Source organism: Empidonax traillii, unplaced genomic scaffold (genome assembly GCF_003031625.1).
Source record: "Empidonax traillii isolate 1590-97213 ecotype Southwest subspecies unplaced genomic scaffold, ASM303162v1 scaffold16:size2589160, whole genome shotgun sequence".
In the NCBI taxonomy this organism is placed as follows: domain Eukaryota; kingdom Metazoa; phylum Chordata; class Aves; order Passeriformes; family Tyrannidae; genus Empidonax; species Empidonax traillii.
The window spans coordinates 1,526,629-1,544,749 of NW_020955209.1; the positions used below are offsets into that span (position 1 = coordinate 1,526,629).

An 18,121-nucleotide genomic window follows, 5' to 3' on the forward strand; every position below is an offset into this window, starting at 1 on the left:
CCAAACATTTCAATATCTAGCAACTCCCCTATCATAGCTTCACTTTCAAAGTTTATTCTTTTAAACAGAAAAAGTCTGAAAGAAAAATATTTTAGAATGGCTCCTGCAAACTGGGATGTTTTCATTTATGTATTTGTCTGACTAACTAAGGTTATCTCAGATCTCAGTAACAGACTTTACAGGGAAAAAAATCTTGCTTGTACTCAATCAATCACCAGACAACATTCCCCTTGTATGAAAATAATATACCTTTAATTTATTTACAAGACTGACCAGCTGGATGAAGTGGCTGTACTTCAGATGCACTGCAAGAGCTCTTGTTAGTGAACTATGTCACTATTTATATGTCTGCATTTTCTTGGTATCAGTTATAAAACATACAATCAAATGAATCATGAAAGAGTCATGAAGAGTGAGACAAAAGGAATGTACACAGTAATTAAAAGAGAGAAAAGTATAACAAAAATATTTTTATACTCACTTTCAAAAATGTCATTTTATGATGGGAAAATTGTTTTTTCCGCTATTTTCTAGATAATATGAACGGACTGATTTTTTGACTTAATATCAACATGTGTAGTAAAAGCCAGTATGTCTCAAACTTGCATGCTAGCTAGTAACGTCTATAACTTGTAAAAAAGTTTAATATGGATTGAATTTTTCTGGGAGCTTTGACATCACTAAGTATTGAAACATGTATGACATTAAGATAAGAAAATATAATTGCATTTCTTACCTTTTGGCCAGCCATTTGCAACCACAAATCAAACAGTTGTTAATATCTTCTGTTATTTTGTATCTCCCATAAAAGTGCATGTAAAAAAAATTCACAGAGGTTCTAGGTAGCATACAAGAGAAAGTCTTGGTTTCTGATACATTCAATTTGCTAAATTTATGCACTAAAATGAAAAGATGCAGACATTGTGGTATCAGTTCTTTATCTTTGGTAAAATGGTTTCGATTTATTATAGCCATATTTGCTCTGATATTCATTTTGAGCATGGTCTGCTATTATTTAAACCAACAGGAACATTTAAATGGATATAAACAGTATCTGTGTGTTATTTAGTACATTCATGACTTTCTTCATACATTCTTTGAGAATGTTACTACCATATGGGCAAAACGAGCAAATGCTACTACCTATGATTTACTCTTGAATTAATATAATACTTTTACTAATTCTTGTCATCAGGAAAAACATTTTGTTTTCCTTTTCAAGGGATCAATATGAGTCTACAAACAATAAATTCTAAAAATCTGAAGTAAAAATATCAAATATTTTGTAATTTCTTACAAATACTAAAATAGAAAATTACACTGGAACTGACTTAAAATTTGCTACTATGACCCATCTAAGTAAACAACAGAAAAGGACCACAAAGAACATCAACAATTACTCCAAGGTGTTCCAGTGATGGTCTGTAAGCAATCACTGTCTTTACTGTCTTAAAACATTCATGTTTGACTCTCTCTCACCATTTCTATCAATATTAAAAGAAAAAAAAAAAAAAAAGAAAGAGAAAACAGCTTTTAAAGCAGCACTCTCCAGTGACAAGTCATACAGCAAATTCACATTGGGTTCTGGGTGGTCTCTGTTTGTTACACTTGAACATATTAATGATGCAAACTTGACCATACGAACCTAAGTTATACATACACAGTTATGTTTCCAAATAGCTACTAATTACACTAAAACAATTTGGCAAAGTGAAGGGAGTTCAGTGTCCCTGCACCCAAAATATCCAGATACTGCTGCATTCACCCAAAGAAGGAGTTACATTACCCCAGCTCATATGTTGGGACCCTGCAACACTGAATTTCATCACAAAACCAATCTTTGCACATACTTTCTATATATGCAATTCAATATGAGCACACTGGAAACCTTTGGAATCGTGATTTTGATAGAAAGTAAGGTCTATATTTTTTCTAAGTTCTTGTTTCAGGTCTTTTTGTTGTTGCTGTTACTATTTTACAAACAAGTGATGGGAAGACATTGCATGGGTATAGACTCGAGTCTGTTTTGTTGGCTTTACTCAGATGAGCAATCCTCAGTCACTCCAGGCATTACACCAGACAAAACAGTAAAAGAAATTTCAGGGGCAGGATCGAGTTTGTGGTGTCAATATAAAAAAAAGAAAATTCACATAGTGTCTGTGCTCAACATCTCAATTCTTCAACAGTTAAAATTTTAGAAACAAAACCTGGGTAACAGTCAAAAATGCAAATGACACCATTCTGACCCACTCTCTGACACAGTATTATTACAGTACCTCAATATCATGAAGAACAAAACAAATGTGAAGTTGCAGCTACTGTAGAAGCAAAGTCTAATATTCCAATGATTTCAATGAACATGGCACTTTCAAATTTAAATTGTTTAGTCGACATTTCAAAATCCAAATTAACAATATTGTTTATAAGGTATAATGAAAAACTGCCCTTGAAGAGCACAACCATTTAAAAAAAAAAATTCTTTATTATTAGAAAGTGATAGAAAAATAAGATGCAGAAATGGGGAGTGGAGTAATAGTTTCAATTTGCAGCAGTGAAAATCATGCTCTTAGTGAGTCATTGATAGCTCTGTCACTGATGGTCTTTACCCACGTACAAATGTAGTAAGCCACTTCCCACTGCTGCGGTGCCAACAGAGATGCAACACACACACTGAAATGCAACAAATTTAGTGCCTGACTGTCCCAGATGCTGAGCACCCTCAGCTCCCGACAGGCCCTCCAGTCTAAGCCAAAGCGTAATCTTGACAATAATTTAGTGGTCAAAGTCTTAGCAATTTAAGGAGCCTGTCACTTTTTTTGCTTTCTTTGCCTTTTTCAGTATATCACACTTTTTTCTGTTAGGTCGCCGGCATCTTTCATCAATGCTCGGTATACATTCATAATGCCATACTTCCTCCATTTTCTCCACAGGATAAACTGCCTCCACATAATGACGGATCAGTCTCAGTCTGATGGGATCAAGCTGTTTTTTATTACAAGCACCTGAATGGTTGTATTGCAGTCTCAGATTCTCTGGAGTAAAGAGTTCAGGAAAGAGTCTTACGAGAAGCCTGGCAGCAAAGTTGCCGACCGACAGGCTCTGCTGCACTATCTCTCTTACCTCCTTATCAGACAGTAAATACAGAGAAGGCACAGGGAAGTCTGGATTAGGAACAACAAGTTCATCAAGTGGTATCTTGCAAAAATCCTTGCTGCTTCTTTCCGGTGGCAGTGGCGGCCCTTCAAATTCTTCTCGAAACCTCTCAGGGTTTATTGCATAGGTGAGAAATTCCCTCCTGTCAGGCCCTGGCACGTGGATTTTCCGTTGCTGTTGGTATGAGCGCCTTTGCTCTGTGTCTCTTCGTCGACACCTCTCGTCAAGCTTCCCAACAAACTCCAATGTCCACACTCTGTCATTCTTTGCTCTAGGGTACAGTATCTGCACATAATGTCTAATTAATTTAATTCTAGTAGGATCGAGCTGTTTTTTGCCTAAAGATCCACTACAGTTGTATTGCTTTCGTAAGTTTTCATGAGTAAATAGTTCAGGAAATAAGAGAACAAGCAATCGAGAGGCAAAGTTGCCTATGGAAAGACTGCTTTCATATATGCTTTTAATCTGTTCTTTGTTCAACAGGTAATCCGGGACAGGGACATCAAAATCGGGAGGGGGAAAGTCAAGTTTGTCAAAATCTATGGGTACAAGCCAAATTTTTTTTGACCGCCTGCCAGGTTTTTCATATTCAAAACTGTCTTCCACTTTTATGATTGATACATCATCTGGTAAACTAGAAGAATCGTAACAGTCATCTCTCATCTGATCACATTCACTTCCATCCATATACGTACTTTCAAGCTCATCATTTATTCGCTGAACACACTGCTGCAACCAGGCTTCTTCTTCTTGCACATCTGGAAAGTAAATTTCAGTGTACCTACGGATTATTTGAAGCCGATGAGGATCCAGCAGTTGTTTTCCAGACTCTCCAAAGCAGCTATACCTTTCAGCTAATTTTCTATGGTCGAAGAGTTCTGGAAACAGTCTGTGTAACAAAAAAACAGAAAATTCCCCTGGTGAAGAAGCTTCATCTAAAAATTCATTGAGATCCTGAGCATCCAGCATGTAATCTGAGGCAATGACATTATTCCTGTCCAAGGATAAGGCTTCCTCCTGCTCTTTATCCTCCATAAAATGAGAGGATTCGACCTGCTCAGTCTCATAAAAACTGGATGATTGCACATTCTGTTGACTGTTTTCCATTTCCCTTTGAGCCCAAAATCTATTGAAAAAATCATTGACTTGAGGCAAACATTCCAACTGCCACACAGCCGTATTCTTCACAGAAGGATAACAAACTTCCACATAGTTACGGATAAGCTGCAGATGAAGAGATTCAAGTTTTCTTTTGTTGAGAAAGCCACATGCACTGCAGCTCCTGCCGAACTCATCGTCACTAAAGAGCTCTGGGAAGAGCTGCACTAGCAACCGGCAAGCCAGGTCTCCGCCTGACGTGCTTTGATCCATGATTTGTTTGAGTTCCGTAGAAGTCAGCTGGTACTCCGGGGGAGGCTTGAAGTCTGCAACGGACTCTGCTGGACTGACTTGCTTTTTAATTCTGCTAACCTCCAGAGACAACAGGTCAACTTTACTGTGAAGCTGAGTCATATTGGTATTGAGGGTGTTAAGTGTGTAAAACATTTTCTGTATCAAAGAGTATATATTTGAGTCTGAATCTGCTGTGGCTGCTGCTACAGCAATAGCTGTGGCCGAGTCTCTTTTGCGTTGGTCGTTCAAAGTCCGAATTTGCGAGGGACTGCTGGGGTTGATTTTTTCAAACAACTCATAAGAAGCAAATTGCTCTGCTCCTGGTGGGTTCTTCTTCTCTGTGATTTTGTGTGAGATGCCATAGAGAGGTTTTTTATAAGATGGAGTGATTATGTCATTGAAAGATTCTTCTTCAGAGAGCCATGTCACATTAGAATTCTTGTTCTTGTTTGGCTGCTCTGCATTTACCTGAGTGGGTGAGCCAGTATCTCTGTTCCTCATGTTTGAAAGGGAGCCCTTCAAATGAATAAACAATGTATTAGTAAGACTACCTTAAAAATATTAGCTATAGATATGCCCCTTAAGCAGGCACTGTTACATAAATATGCATAGTCAAACGTTCTCCAGGGGACTTGTGATAAACAATCAAAGTTAGTAACTTCACTAGGAAAAATAAAAACACAGTAAAGTATTATTTAGGTTTTCTTTTTCTTTTCAGCTCATGGCCTTCTCCATGGAATAGAAACATGGTAAAAATATTCTCTACCCAGAGCTCTAAATACTCTCCCAAATTAAGTATCATTAGGCTTCACCTTGCATATGAGGACCTTGGGCTGTAGAGAATTTGGGTGGCAACAAGTCAGCAACAGAGCCAAGAATAGCATCTAGATTTTCTGACTCCTAGTCCTGTGACCTTGCCACTGCCTCTAACAACTCCAACAAATGTTCCAGCACTCTCTTTATGGTAACTTTTAAAATGTCACAAAGGCTATAAAACACAAAAATTATGCTTATTCTCTTCTTTCTGATGTAAAAAGTTTATATAGAGCTTTTTAAAAAAATCTTTATAATGGCACACAACTCCTAAACAAATTCTAAAAATTACTGCATTTTTAAAAGGTATTCTATTTAAATGATAAAAACTTACAGTGAAAAGTACCTTCGTATTAACTTTTTAAAAAGGAAGCCTAAGATTTCCTTATTTCTGAAATGCAGGTAATTTTAGACTCATGGGTTTCTAATTTCCTAAATTATTTATATAAAAACAGCAATAAGCTGTTAAAGAATTAATATTCTCAATAATTTGTAATTCTTCCTCATTGCTTGAAATGCCAAACATTGTCGCATCTCACAGCAAATATGTAGAGCTTGGTTTTTTTTATAAACACATAACTATTGCAAATAATTCTTAGGAAGTTATGCAGATACAACAGAATCAAAATCCAACATACATAATTCAAACATGAGCAAATACTCCCATATTTTAGAAAAGACTGTACTGAAACATTTTTCTTGGTTTGTTCTACAGAACATTTTTTAGCTAAAAAACTACAGAATTTGCATTCAAGTATTAAAAAACAGACTTGAGGTCTGAGCTGAGAGCCACAAGAAATTTGAAATTCTAGTGAAGATCCCACTATGTCCTACAGTGAGGAACTTGAATTAAGGTTTCTTTCTGAAAAAAATAGACTGTAACTCATGAAATCAATGTGGTCCCTATGTGTACTCCCACTTGGCATCTACTTACTGCAGTGACAAATTGAATCTAATTACTTTTTAATTACTAATGCAATGTATACTCAAAAGAGGCTCAGAAAGAACAAGCTCGTTTCCACTCCAAGTTTAGAAACCATCCCTCAATTAAACTGAAGCTATGCTTCCAGGTTGTGCTCTCACTCACATCATACAACCCTACATATGAAACCTTGTGTTTTCACATCCAAAGCTGTGTGGATGGAGAGATGATCAAATGAAGGCTGTCCCACTCGCAGTAAAGCACAGTTGCTATGAAGACAGTGAGGAACCAGAGGCCTGTAACACAATTATTAAAGCGTGGCTTTTACCCCAGAGTGGTATAATACACCCTAACTAAATCAGCTCTTTGTGACTTGTAAAATACCAGAACACAGACGAAATTGTGAGCAAACTGAGACCCACATTGCTTCCACCTAACTGTAGGCTCCTCTGCTGGGACTGAAGTTGTCATACACCACCTGTACTTGTCAGTGGAAAGACAGTGGTATTTCCAGATGGTAACACAGCTCCATCAAATAGACATCACCCGAGAGCAGCCCATGATAATGTCCACTGACAATAATCACAGTACTGCTTTCCAGTCAGACACCTAAACTGAATTACAAATTATTTTACTGTTTTAGATCAACAAAACAAAACACTTCTTACACTGAGACTTACTACCTAAGTAGCTAGTTCTTCCACTAACACTCTTGTTAACAGAGAATATCCCAAATATTCCTTCACATACTGCGTATAACTCATTCAATTCTTATTCTGACAAATAGCTTGCTGTGGGCCACCAGGTGTCTGTCAGTTCTCATCTAACCTCCCGCTGCTTATTTTCAATAATTAATTATATAATAAAACTTGGCAATGTGGGAGTAACTTCTATGAATGCACACCTCACACACAGTGTCAGGGCAAAGCAATATTAAAATGTCTATCGAATAACACAATTTCATTGCCTGAAGTATCTTACTGAACTCTGACAGTGAGACTGTGAGAGTTTGCATTCTCAGTTTTGGACATGATGCTCTGGAGCTCAGGCTAAGAACTACAGCAGATCTCTGCTGCAATGGCATCAGAACTTCTGCCCTTCCACTGATGCAGTTCACAGTGTTCGGATCTGGTTCCGGGACAGATTTGGTTATCTGCATCTGAGAAACACATCATCAGTGTTCGGCTAACAGAAAACAAAACATTTGGGCCTGTATTTAAGGATTGTTTACTTCAGATGCATTCTTATCTTCCTTCTTTTGGCTTTTAATTATCTTGTCTATAGTTTCCATCCAGGAACAGCACTACCCATACCATAAATACATAGCTGTTTGTAAATTCTCCAATTAAACCAGTAATTTATATTTTTAATTTGTTTTCTGTAACATTGATCTGTAAGCATCCATGTGTTTCAGATAATACTACCACCCATTTAAGATGATCAGTTCTCGTGTACCATCAAAAAAGAAGCAAAGATATTGCTCTATGAGACTGAACGTACACAAGATAGTGCTGCTTTTGATACTACAATTACACAGTAAGTTTTTATGTTCTAAACACTCTTTGAACATTTGCAAAAGGCAGTATTTTGGAAAACATTGACCAATACAAGAAATTGGGAAACAGTCTCTCACATTCTTTCTCAGAGTTCTAAGCCAAGTTTTAAAAGTTGCTTCATTATTGTTCTGTTCAGTGCTCAAGTCCAGCTAATTTATGACCTTTAATATGCCTAATAAACAAAGTCTGAATATCTGTAAGAATACAGCACATAATATTCTAGCATGTAAATAAAGAATAAAAAATATACGAGCGAGAAACATAGAATAATTTTATCAAATACATGAGAACTTCAAAAAGTCTTGCCCATAATTTTTTTAAACCTACAATCTTTTTTTTTTTAAAGAAAATCAGGGGAGATTAATTTCTGTTTATACAGTGGCATTCAGAATTCAAAAAAAATGAAATGTCTTCAGATAGAAAGTAATTTAGTAATATGATCACCAGCCCAATAAAAAATACAGCTCTGTTTGTATTATACATAGATGCCTATGCAATGTGTGGTAAAAATATACTACGACCACAACATTCTTGAAAATAATTAAGATTTTGTCCACTGTTTAAATAGAAAAAGTTAATGAAGTCATCAATTAAAACAAAATATTGGTACTAAAAAAGTAATTAACTTAATAAAAAAGCCGTTAAGATTGAGGACTATTTCTGGTTGGTTATTTAACTAAACATGCTGATTCACTGGGGTCAGCCAAGAATGAATTTTCATCGTTACTACTGGGTCAGTTGGTGATATTATAAATCCAAAGTTATAATTCATTTCAAATTAAATTTAAAAATTTATTAATGGCAAGCAGAAAACAGTAAAATACAAAGCAAGCACAGTTCAGAGACCATTATAAAGCTCTTTTAAGAATCTGAATGTAAGGAAACAATTGTAAAAAGAAAAAGATAAAGGAAAAGAAAGAAACCGTGTAATAAGATTAAAACCTACCTACCACAGGCATTCAGGGATAAAAACAGCCCTGAGAAGTCAGAGAGATGACAGTCAAGAAAAAGAAATACAGAGAGCTATGGCTAGAAAGGAGACATGAAATGTGCAAATACAAATGGCTAGGTAGCAGAACAGCAGAAAAGGATATGTGCATTAGAGTAGGTCACAAACTAAATATAACTCAGGGCCTGAAGTTATTCAAAAGAGAATGAATTTGAATCTAGGTTATTTTAATAAAGTGCTGAGTGTGGAAAACAGGAGGTCATTATACTGCTCTAGAGGGTGTCAGGAGAGATGTGACTATCTAACACTGGACACTACTCTTTCACGACTCTCAAAGGGAGTAACAAAAATACAAAGTGTCTTCTGAAGAAGAGCTGAAGAAAGAGAATTTTAGTCTTGGGCAGGAAGGGCTGAGGGTGGACAACATACATGAATTTTCCCACATGCAGAAGACTCTTCTAGGAACAGATGATCACTAATCCCTCTACTAAAAAGAACAAGGACAAAAAGAAACTTGCTCAGTTTCAGCAAAGATTAATTAAAATCTCCCATTGCTAAAGAGATGAAACACTAGATCAGGGTAACAGAAGACACTGGGCATCTCCTTCCTAGTTAGAGAAACATTTGGACTGCCACAAGTGGGACACTGCACTAGAAAATGTAATCCATTCCACTTTTGAAATGCTGAAGTCTTCTGCATACCTGCATTTTTACCTTTCAAATAATATGCAAATTTATACTTGTCTCACTGACATTAAATCCACGTTACAGAAGGAAGAATTACGGCCCTGATTCTATCACTGAGGATCCAGCTGAAGGTCTGTGTGACATGAGAAGGATTGTAATCAGAGTTACTCCAAATCACTGCCTGCTCCTACTTCTCTGATGAACAACAAAAACATACTTCACATGAAGTGAATTACCCTCTAACTGTATTTCACAAATATGATTGCTCCCATGTTATTTATAGAATACCAAACGTGTACAAACTGGCTTAAGATTAGCCACATTTGCATCAAATTCATTATCAATGCAAATCTAGTTAAAAGACTTGCATTGTACTTATAGCAGCAATGAATTCAGCCTAAGAAATATGAACCGAAAAATCACAGTGATGTATAGAGAAATCACCTCTTGCGCAAAGCGTCTTTTCTTCACACTGGGTAAGGCATCTGGCTGGCCTCCTGAACCATCACAACCAACTGAGGTCTGTTTCCGTTTGTTGGAATCCTGCAGGCAAGTAACTGCACCATCCAGTGAGTGTTTCTCAGCAGATCTGGATGTTACTGAGCAGTCTAGAGCTTCATCTTCATTTTCTGTTTCTACTTTCACATTTTTTTTAGGAATTTTTACTGGAAAAAGAGAAGGTTTAGAAAGATAAAGCACTCTCTCCAGGAGACCACAACACCCTTAATACAATCTTTTGTGGTTTTTTTCTTTTTATGAAAACTTGTTTTGAAGAGCATCATCATTTTTTATGACTTGTTTGACATGTGTATGTCGAGACCACCCCAAAGTCAAATGATTCAGTTTTCCAGTAAGTGACAGTTTCTTCCTTAAAGAAGAATCTAAAGCATAAAGGATGTAAAGTAGAAAATATAATGAATAACGAAGATAATGGTGCATTTCAGATAGCTTTTTAAGAAACATTAATGTAATTTGTCTTGATCCATATTTATCCTTTATCAGATGACAAAGGCTTTAATTCAACAAGAGTTTCTGCCCGATCAAAAATTACACCGAGTATAATGCCTTACCTTCTTCATCATCAGTGATTTCAGCTGAATTCATCTTCTATCTCACTAAAAAAAAACAAAACAAAAATATGAAAATAAATATCAGCATCTTCTGGAATCAGAAAATACCTACATCTGTTCTTATAACTACTTTTCGTCTAGAGGCCTTGGGCATTAACAGCCCACAGATAATTTCCAGTCTTTCCAGTTGGTATTTTTGTAGCAACTAGATATTTTAAGTAAATTTCATGGCCATCTATAGAACTGTCAATATGCAAACTACATTGCAGACAACAGACAGCAGTTAGGAAAATATTTCAAATCCTACTTATTTTTCTGCTACTGAGAAAAGTGGAAGTCATTCTAACCTTCTCTATAAAGTATCTTGGCAGTATATAAATGAAAGTTAACTGTATTAAATTCTCCATCCTGTACAAAGTCACTACTTCTTATTACAGTCAAATGTTTTCATATTGTCATTGTGGGTAACACAAAGTCATCATAAAAAGAAAACTCATCATAAACTGTAATATACATGCTGGAGTAACTTTTCATTTAAAAATCTTTGATCTTTAGATACGGATTGCATCAACTCAAGCAAAACAATGCAGATAAATCTACAATTAGTCCTTTTATTCTACCAGCCTCTAAAAAATATATTACTTGTAAGGAAAAACAAATATACACATTATGCTAGCATGATTTTAGCATTACTTCTCACATGAAAAACTCAGCTGTACTTCTATTTACTTGAACACTAATTTTGCAAGTTACTTGGCTTCAAACATCAATCTCTGAACACGTTCCTGAAAGATATTCTAAATCTCTGGAGATCTACAACACAAACAACTTAATCAGATCTCACTGACCCTTACAGGGTATGCAGATGCAAACTGACACTCTCAACTGGTAAACTGGTGACTGGTGAACTGTCACGCTCTGCTCATGTTCATCTACACAGAGTGTTATGTTTATTTGGCCCCCCAATATTATTACTTTACAAGTGCAAGTGAATAAAACCAGTCAATCAAAAGTGTACATACAGCCCAGGACTGTGAATTTAAATGAAATTTAAAAGAGAGATGGGGAGAAAAAGAGAATCTGTTACGGAAGAAAAAAAAGTCTGTACGCTCTCCTGAATGAGGTTGAATGACATTTTTTTTTTTTTTTAAATCTCAAGATACTGTTAAAAACCTCCGCAAACACTTGAATGCTGCATAGATATGAATTTTAATTTGTCAGCAATTGATGGCTGTAACGGCAAGTATGAGGTCCCATTTTGGATTAAGATTTTGTATGATTGCACTACAATGGGTAGCACCCACACAAAAGATGTATAGAGTTACGAAATCAGCTCATAGTGGGCCACCCTAGAAGCCAAAATACTCTTTGATGTGCTGATCTTCCACAGGGCCCCAATACACAGCCTTAAAAAGGGCATCCTCAAGGGACATGTAATTGTCTTCATCATCATGTATAAAAATAAGTCTCTCTTGCTTGGACATAGAGCTACTGCAAACCCCTCAGACACCTATTCCTTTTACCACCATAATTGCCTATTTCACTATTTGCATTTATTAATTGATCTGTATACAAGTTATGACAACTTAACAGTACAATAATCACATCACTTAAACTTCTGCAAACTTTGTAGAGACATAACAGCATGAAATTAAAGTGGCCCACACCAATTTCTAAACCACCTGATAAGCATATGGGTTAATACCGAGTCTTACTAACTGAACAATATTTATGAATTTAAACACAGCCACTACAGCTCTTTATGAAAAAATCCTACAACAGTGTACTTCGTACAGCACCATCAAAAAGCTATGCTGGACCTTATGAAAAGCACAAAGTACTAACTGCTCATATTTTGCCCTGATATCCTAGACACATTGATACTCAGCATCTAGACCTTTCTTGCACTTTTCCATCCTGCACTAGGCTTAGCCCTGAGGGCTGTGGTACAAGACCAACATGTGCCAGTGCTCGAGGAGTGTGACACATAGTCTTTTGGTAAGGGTCTGAGGTGACAGCAAGTAAATCTGCTGATACCACTAAAGAATATTCTATAATGGAAAGCTAAATAGTTTTCCAGATAATCCTAGGTTGATGTATCAGAGTAAAACACTAAAAAATGTTAAACACAGCGCCAGAAGGGTTACAAAGGTGGTAGTGCATAGAATAACATGAAATATTTAGGAGGGTATATATGGAATTATATTTTCTTTCTAACTCCTGCTATTATTGCTATTTAAATAGGAAAAATGCTTAAGGAGAATTCCTCTCAGAGAATACAATCAAACTGGAAGGAGAAATGAGGGTCTGAAGAGCTACTCTACAGAACTGGAAAAAAGTGAAAACCAAAGCATATACCCTGGTTAACAGTTAACTTTCTGAAGGAAGCAACATCAGGAAGATCGAAGCTATCCTGAACTCAGGTCAAATAACATTAAGTCAAACGTTTTCTCACAGATTTGAAGCATGGTGTTATTACTTTTTTTTTATTTGAAAACTGCCAGAATACAATTAAAGCAAACAGTTAAAACCAGTCTCAGAACCAACGAGGCCTAGAAAGATGGGGTTTCATACCTGAACTCTTTGGTGCCAAAAAAAGCACAAGCTCCAACTTTTTCCCTTTTAGGAGCCCTAGTAATACCTGTCTCCTTATCTAGTTTCCTGTCTTCTTTGTGAGATTCTCGGGTATTGTGAGAAAATGAAGCACATATAACAGCCTCTGTCAAGAGACAGGATTCAATTGCCTCTTGGATTTCCTACCACACAGCCCCCCCACCTGCTCCCTCAGTGAAGTATGGGTGCCCACCTTTACCTGAACCTTCTTGATAAACTGCAAAAAAAAACCCTCTCACTTTTTTTTTTTTTTTTTTTTACTTTCCTTGTGATTCAGAGAGGCAAGGGGTAAGGCAACTAATCAGGCCCAGCTAAGGAGTATGCACAAGGTTTGGGATGGAAAGGAAGAATTAAAATCTCTCCATATACCAGCAAGTCACTGGCTTGATTTGAACATTTAATCACAAAATAACAGCATATTCTGCGTTGGAAGGGCCCCACAAGAATCACTGAGTCCAACTTGTAAGTGATGGCCCGTATAAGGATTGAATCCACAGCCTTGGTGTTATTAGCACCAGGATCTAACCATCTGAGCCAATCTCAGGGTTAATGAAACCTTACTTATCATACCACCATCTTGCTTCAAATTTGGGTCACAATAGACCCACCAGTGAGTAGAGAAGGGACACAGAGATATCAACAAAGCAATTGTTTCCATAGGAAATTAGGGTTTATGAGAAGAAGGAAAGTCTGAGTCTGTGCCTGAGCACGTCCATGCATGTATGCCTGTCTGTGTAAGGTTAACAATAATTTTGTTGGTTTTTTAAAAGTTCACTAAAGATAAAACATTTCAGACTCTTTAAAATACTTTCCACTGTGCATCAGTACTTATGAATAATAATTATTTCTCTTTAAAAGAGGTATCAGTGTAAAACTTGTTTTGAGGTAGCACTGTGGCCCAGAATAAGCAAAGCTGGACTAACAAAAGACCTAAAAGATCTTGGGACAAAGTACTGCAAAAAACAATTGAGTAAGAAATCCATACAGTAAAGCAAACACCTGGCAGTTGTTCCTTGCCATGTTAAGTATACAAAACATATTTCAATCTTTTTTCAAAACAGAAGATAAACATACTTATCACCCTCAGCCTAATAATGACTCAATGCTATCTAGAGGACAGCAGCCACCTAGTTCTAGGAAAGTGTGAACACTCTGTGCTGAAGTTGGGAGGCCAGGCCTGCAACTGTGACCGGCAAAGCAATCAGCCTTGGCAGCATTTTCTTCCTACGATACAGACAGATGCTGCAGTACATCCTATTTTCTGATGAATCCTCTAGAAGGAGGATTCCAAAACACACCAAACACCTACAACAGTAATTATATCAACAACCAGATCCAAGGAGGTAAGGGAAAGAAAGTAGAGTCCCAGCACAGCTTGGCTGTCACTATTTGCTGAATTTCCTTCCCAGAAATCCTTCTCTCCACAGATCCTGCTCTCCCTTCTCATCAGATTAGACAATGAACAAGATAGCTCAGGGAAAGGACTCAACACTCCCTACTTCCATTACTCTTGCTCAGACACATGCCTCTAGGCAAAAAACTTACCAGGTTTTGACACTTAATTGCATGGTTGTATCATTTTGGTAACAACATTCAACACTGAAATGGTATTACCATTATCATGGTTAACAGAGAAGTTCAAAGCATAGTGCAATGCTGCAAGTTCCAAAGCACAGAAGAACTCCTTAAAAATGAGGTTTTGGAATGTTTGTGCATTTACTGGTAACTACCATCCTGATTCTGCTTTTGCAAGTAGAGTAAAAAATTAGATCCATTTATCAAAAATGCACCTACCTGAAACATGCATTGAAGCCTTAAGGATTTAAAGGGTACAAAAGACTTTATGATAAGGGAGCAAACAGCAACTCATATTGTAACTGTATTTCAGTCTCATATAATTTAGTATAATGCATATTGGTACTTAAAAATAGCATAGAAGTGTACCTGATTCTTCATCCATAAACCCAAACTGAATCACAACCTTAAGTTAAATCATCCCATAATGTGCATTCTCCTCCTCTTATTTACCACCTAACAATTACCAATGCATTGGCCTCAGAGGATGCTTTCCTAACCTGTCTTATGATTGTGACCACTGTAAAAGCACAACGCAAAGAGAAAAGATCTTGCTGGTAATGTGAGATGAAGGCAGCTCTCTGCCTTTGCAATTCTTTTTAAAGAAAGCCCGACTGATCACTCTCAAGTCCCGACCTAAATAACAAACAAAAAAATTCCACCAGAAAAAAAATACTGCTGCTTTGCTATTTGTAACTACATGTTTGTTAATAACATCAAATATGTGTTTAATAGCATATGTGGAATAAACTGCTCAATTTCCTGGCTTTCAATATGCAGTAAAAGATACAAGATACATCCCTTAAAGTACAGGTAACTTATGAAATAAATAAATGACAGAAACACCAAAGAAAGCTGATCTTTTAAGGAGATAGCACTGGCTAAATTTTACAAGATATATACATTGAACTGCTGTTGAACAGCCAAAACTAGCATCTCTCTTACACAAGCCATCCTGCAACAGGAGTTTATCACAAAACTGCAACGGTATTACACTACATAATTAGAGTGTGATTGACCCAGAGCCAACCAAAAGTATAGTACACATATTCATTCTCAGCAAATGAAAATGATGCAGCAGTTAGGCTTTCAGCAGACAGTCAAATGTCTCAAGTCCTGCTCCCCATCTCTGGGTCTCTGTCTGTATTTCATAAGAAACGCCCAATGGATAAACCACACGAAGTGACCAGTGCTTCCCAAGTGAAGCCCACAGCCTTGAAAGCTGGTGTGAGTAGGTGGAAGTAGCCCTGTTTGTCGTGGTTTTGCTCTGGGTCAATTTTGCCTTCCACCCCCCACACATTACAATTACCTGTGTCCAGGTAATTTCCGGACACTGTTCCATGCAGTAGGTGAGCAAAGGGCTCACCTGGCAACAGTATGAAATTCTGTTCCTCGTGATGCTTTAGAAGAACGATTCCTACGTAAGAGTTTGAAATGATGAGAGGAAGAAAACATTCTCAACACCCAGCCCTGCAGTCCCAGAGGCAAAAAGGACTGGAGGTACGTGCCATTTGCTCAGGCTGCCCAGGAGCTGCCTCCTGTTCAGGGTGCATGCTGCTTTCCAGGCTGTCTCTTGGAAAGCTCTCCTGCTGGGCTAGAGAACTGTGAGTTCTGGGTTCTGCTTTGGGAGGCAAGTAATCTGCATCTTTTACTTCCTAGCTGTAGCACTGGGTTCAATAATTTCAATATTGCAATTATCCTCGGGGTACATTTGGTTCCTCCAATTTGTAAAAAACAATGCAACTCAAATTCAATTCAACTGAATTACACATAAATACCACTCCAAGACTGAGCCAGAAAATGTATTTTTTAGAGGCAATATTGCCTTTTGTTCAGGTACTGGCCAACGATTTGACCTTAAATATTACACAATTTTTACAAGGCCTTACAAATTTTGAAGAGGTAGAAGGTTGAAGAAGTCTGACACCTGAAAGCACCTTTATAAAAAAAACCAAAAACCAAAACAACAGAACAGATTACTGATTTGAAACTGACTACCCATCTTAAAGAAACTGTGAAATATGAATGTTTCCTTGGTTAACTGAACAATGAGCAAAATGCAACTATACAATATAAAGAACACTAAAAGCAGTTGCTTTCTATTCTATTCATTTTGAGGTACTAGGGTGCTGCTAGTAAGTGACCCAATAGTGCGGTTTTTGAGTAAAATTCATTCTTGATATCTAGTACTGACACTGGAAATATTAAATACCTTAGAAAACAGCATTCTAACATTACAAACATGTTCTAACTACAAATACATGTATAACAAGTCCTAAAACTATGAAAAATATTTTTAAAGAACCAGCAGATGTTGGAAGCACTACTCTTATGGACAATAAAAATGCCTGTATTTTACACAGTTTGAAAACCTTCTTTGCTGCCCTGGGGAATAGGACAGGAAGCCTCAAGCCTCCACTGAAGCCAGCCTGCAGCAAGGGCATTTTGCCAATAGGACTTAGAGGGCATGTTCTTAATTTGGGTCTTTTAGATTTTGTTTTCTTCAATACTTTCCTCTCTCCCATCTCCTTCTTTGCTTTTATTCTAAAATCCTGTGCAGATAATTTAGAATTTCCTCTAAACTGCATTCAACTTTCCTTTATCCATTGGACTTACCTAAGCTATGAAAATACTTTTCAAAGACAAAAATTTTAGTTGGTCCAACGCTGAATTTGATTTAGCAGGAGAGAAGATCGAAATGTATTAACATATACTGGTAATTAATTGTTTTATTAGATGTAATCATTCAAGTAAATTCATTATCTGATTACCAGGTATTGGCCAGAAGCAGGGAAAAGATTCTTCTTTCCCTGTTTAAATGTCTCTGTCCCAAGGGTCAGGCATACACTGCGTTTATAGGTGGCAGCGACAAACCCTACTTGTACTTCAATCCAAAAAGCTCTAGGACTGCGTCAACGCTATGTAGAAGCCGTCACATGGCTGCTGGCCTGCCGCCGGCACGCATTCTGCTGGTTCAGAGTTTGTTCCCTTCTATTTACAAAAGGTTGTGTGGACACACCGCGGGGAAAAGTAGGGTAGAGGCAGGGGGTGATCTGGGATGGGACAGAGGGCGATGACCCGGGTAGAGGCAGAGGGCGGTGCTGTGGGCAGGGTTAGCGGGCAATGATGAGGGCAGGGGCAGCGGGAGGTGATCTGGGTGCAGGCAGCGAGCGGTGACCCGGGCAGGGACAGCGGGAGATGGGCAGCGGGAGTTGCTCAGAGCAGGGGCGGCAGCTCCCCCGCAGTGCCCTTTCCCGGCCCCCTCAGAGCGTGACCCACCCCGAGCCCACACGGATTCCAGCAGGACCGCCCGCCCCGGGACGGCAGCCCCGCTCCCGCGGAGCGCTCGCGCGGGGCCGAGAGGCCCGCGCCGGGTCCGGGGGGGGGGGGG

The 18,121-nt window shown here is 37.8% G+C and overlaps 1 protein-coding gene across 4 annotated transcripts in view; it reads right to left on the reverse strand.

Annotated features, from left to right (window-relative positions):
* Positions 1-230: 230 nt before the first annotated feature.
* BEND3 (BEN domain containing 3) overlaps positions 231-18,121 on the reverse strand; it is an 18,715-nt gene continuing 824 nt past the window's right edge. The window contains exons 1-4 of one of the 4 annotated variants that reach the window (XM_027895355.1): positions 17,610-17,769; positions 10,543-10,587; positions 9,917-10,137; positions 231-5,061 (exon numbers count right to left, since the gene is read on the reverse strand). In XM_027895355.1, the coding sequence (XP_027751156.1) occupies positions 2,788-5,061; positions 9,917-10,137; positions 10,543-10,576 (2,529 nt within the window). In that variant the 5' untranslated portion in view covers positions 10,577-10,587; positions 17,610-17,769 and the 3' untranslated portion in view covers positions 231-2,787. Of the gene's footprint in view, positions 5,062-8,786; positions 8,958-9,916; positions 10,138-10,542; positions 10,588-13,354; positions 13,361-17,609; positions 17,770-18,121 lie in introns of those variants that run through there. The other 3 variants (XM_027895347.1, XM_027895339.1, XM_027895364.1) reach the window with 3 other exon arrangements.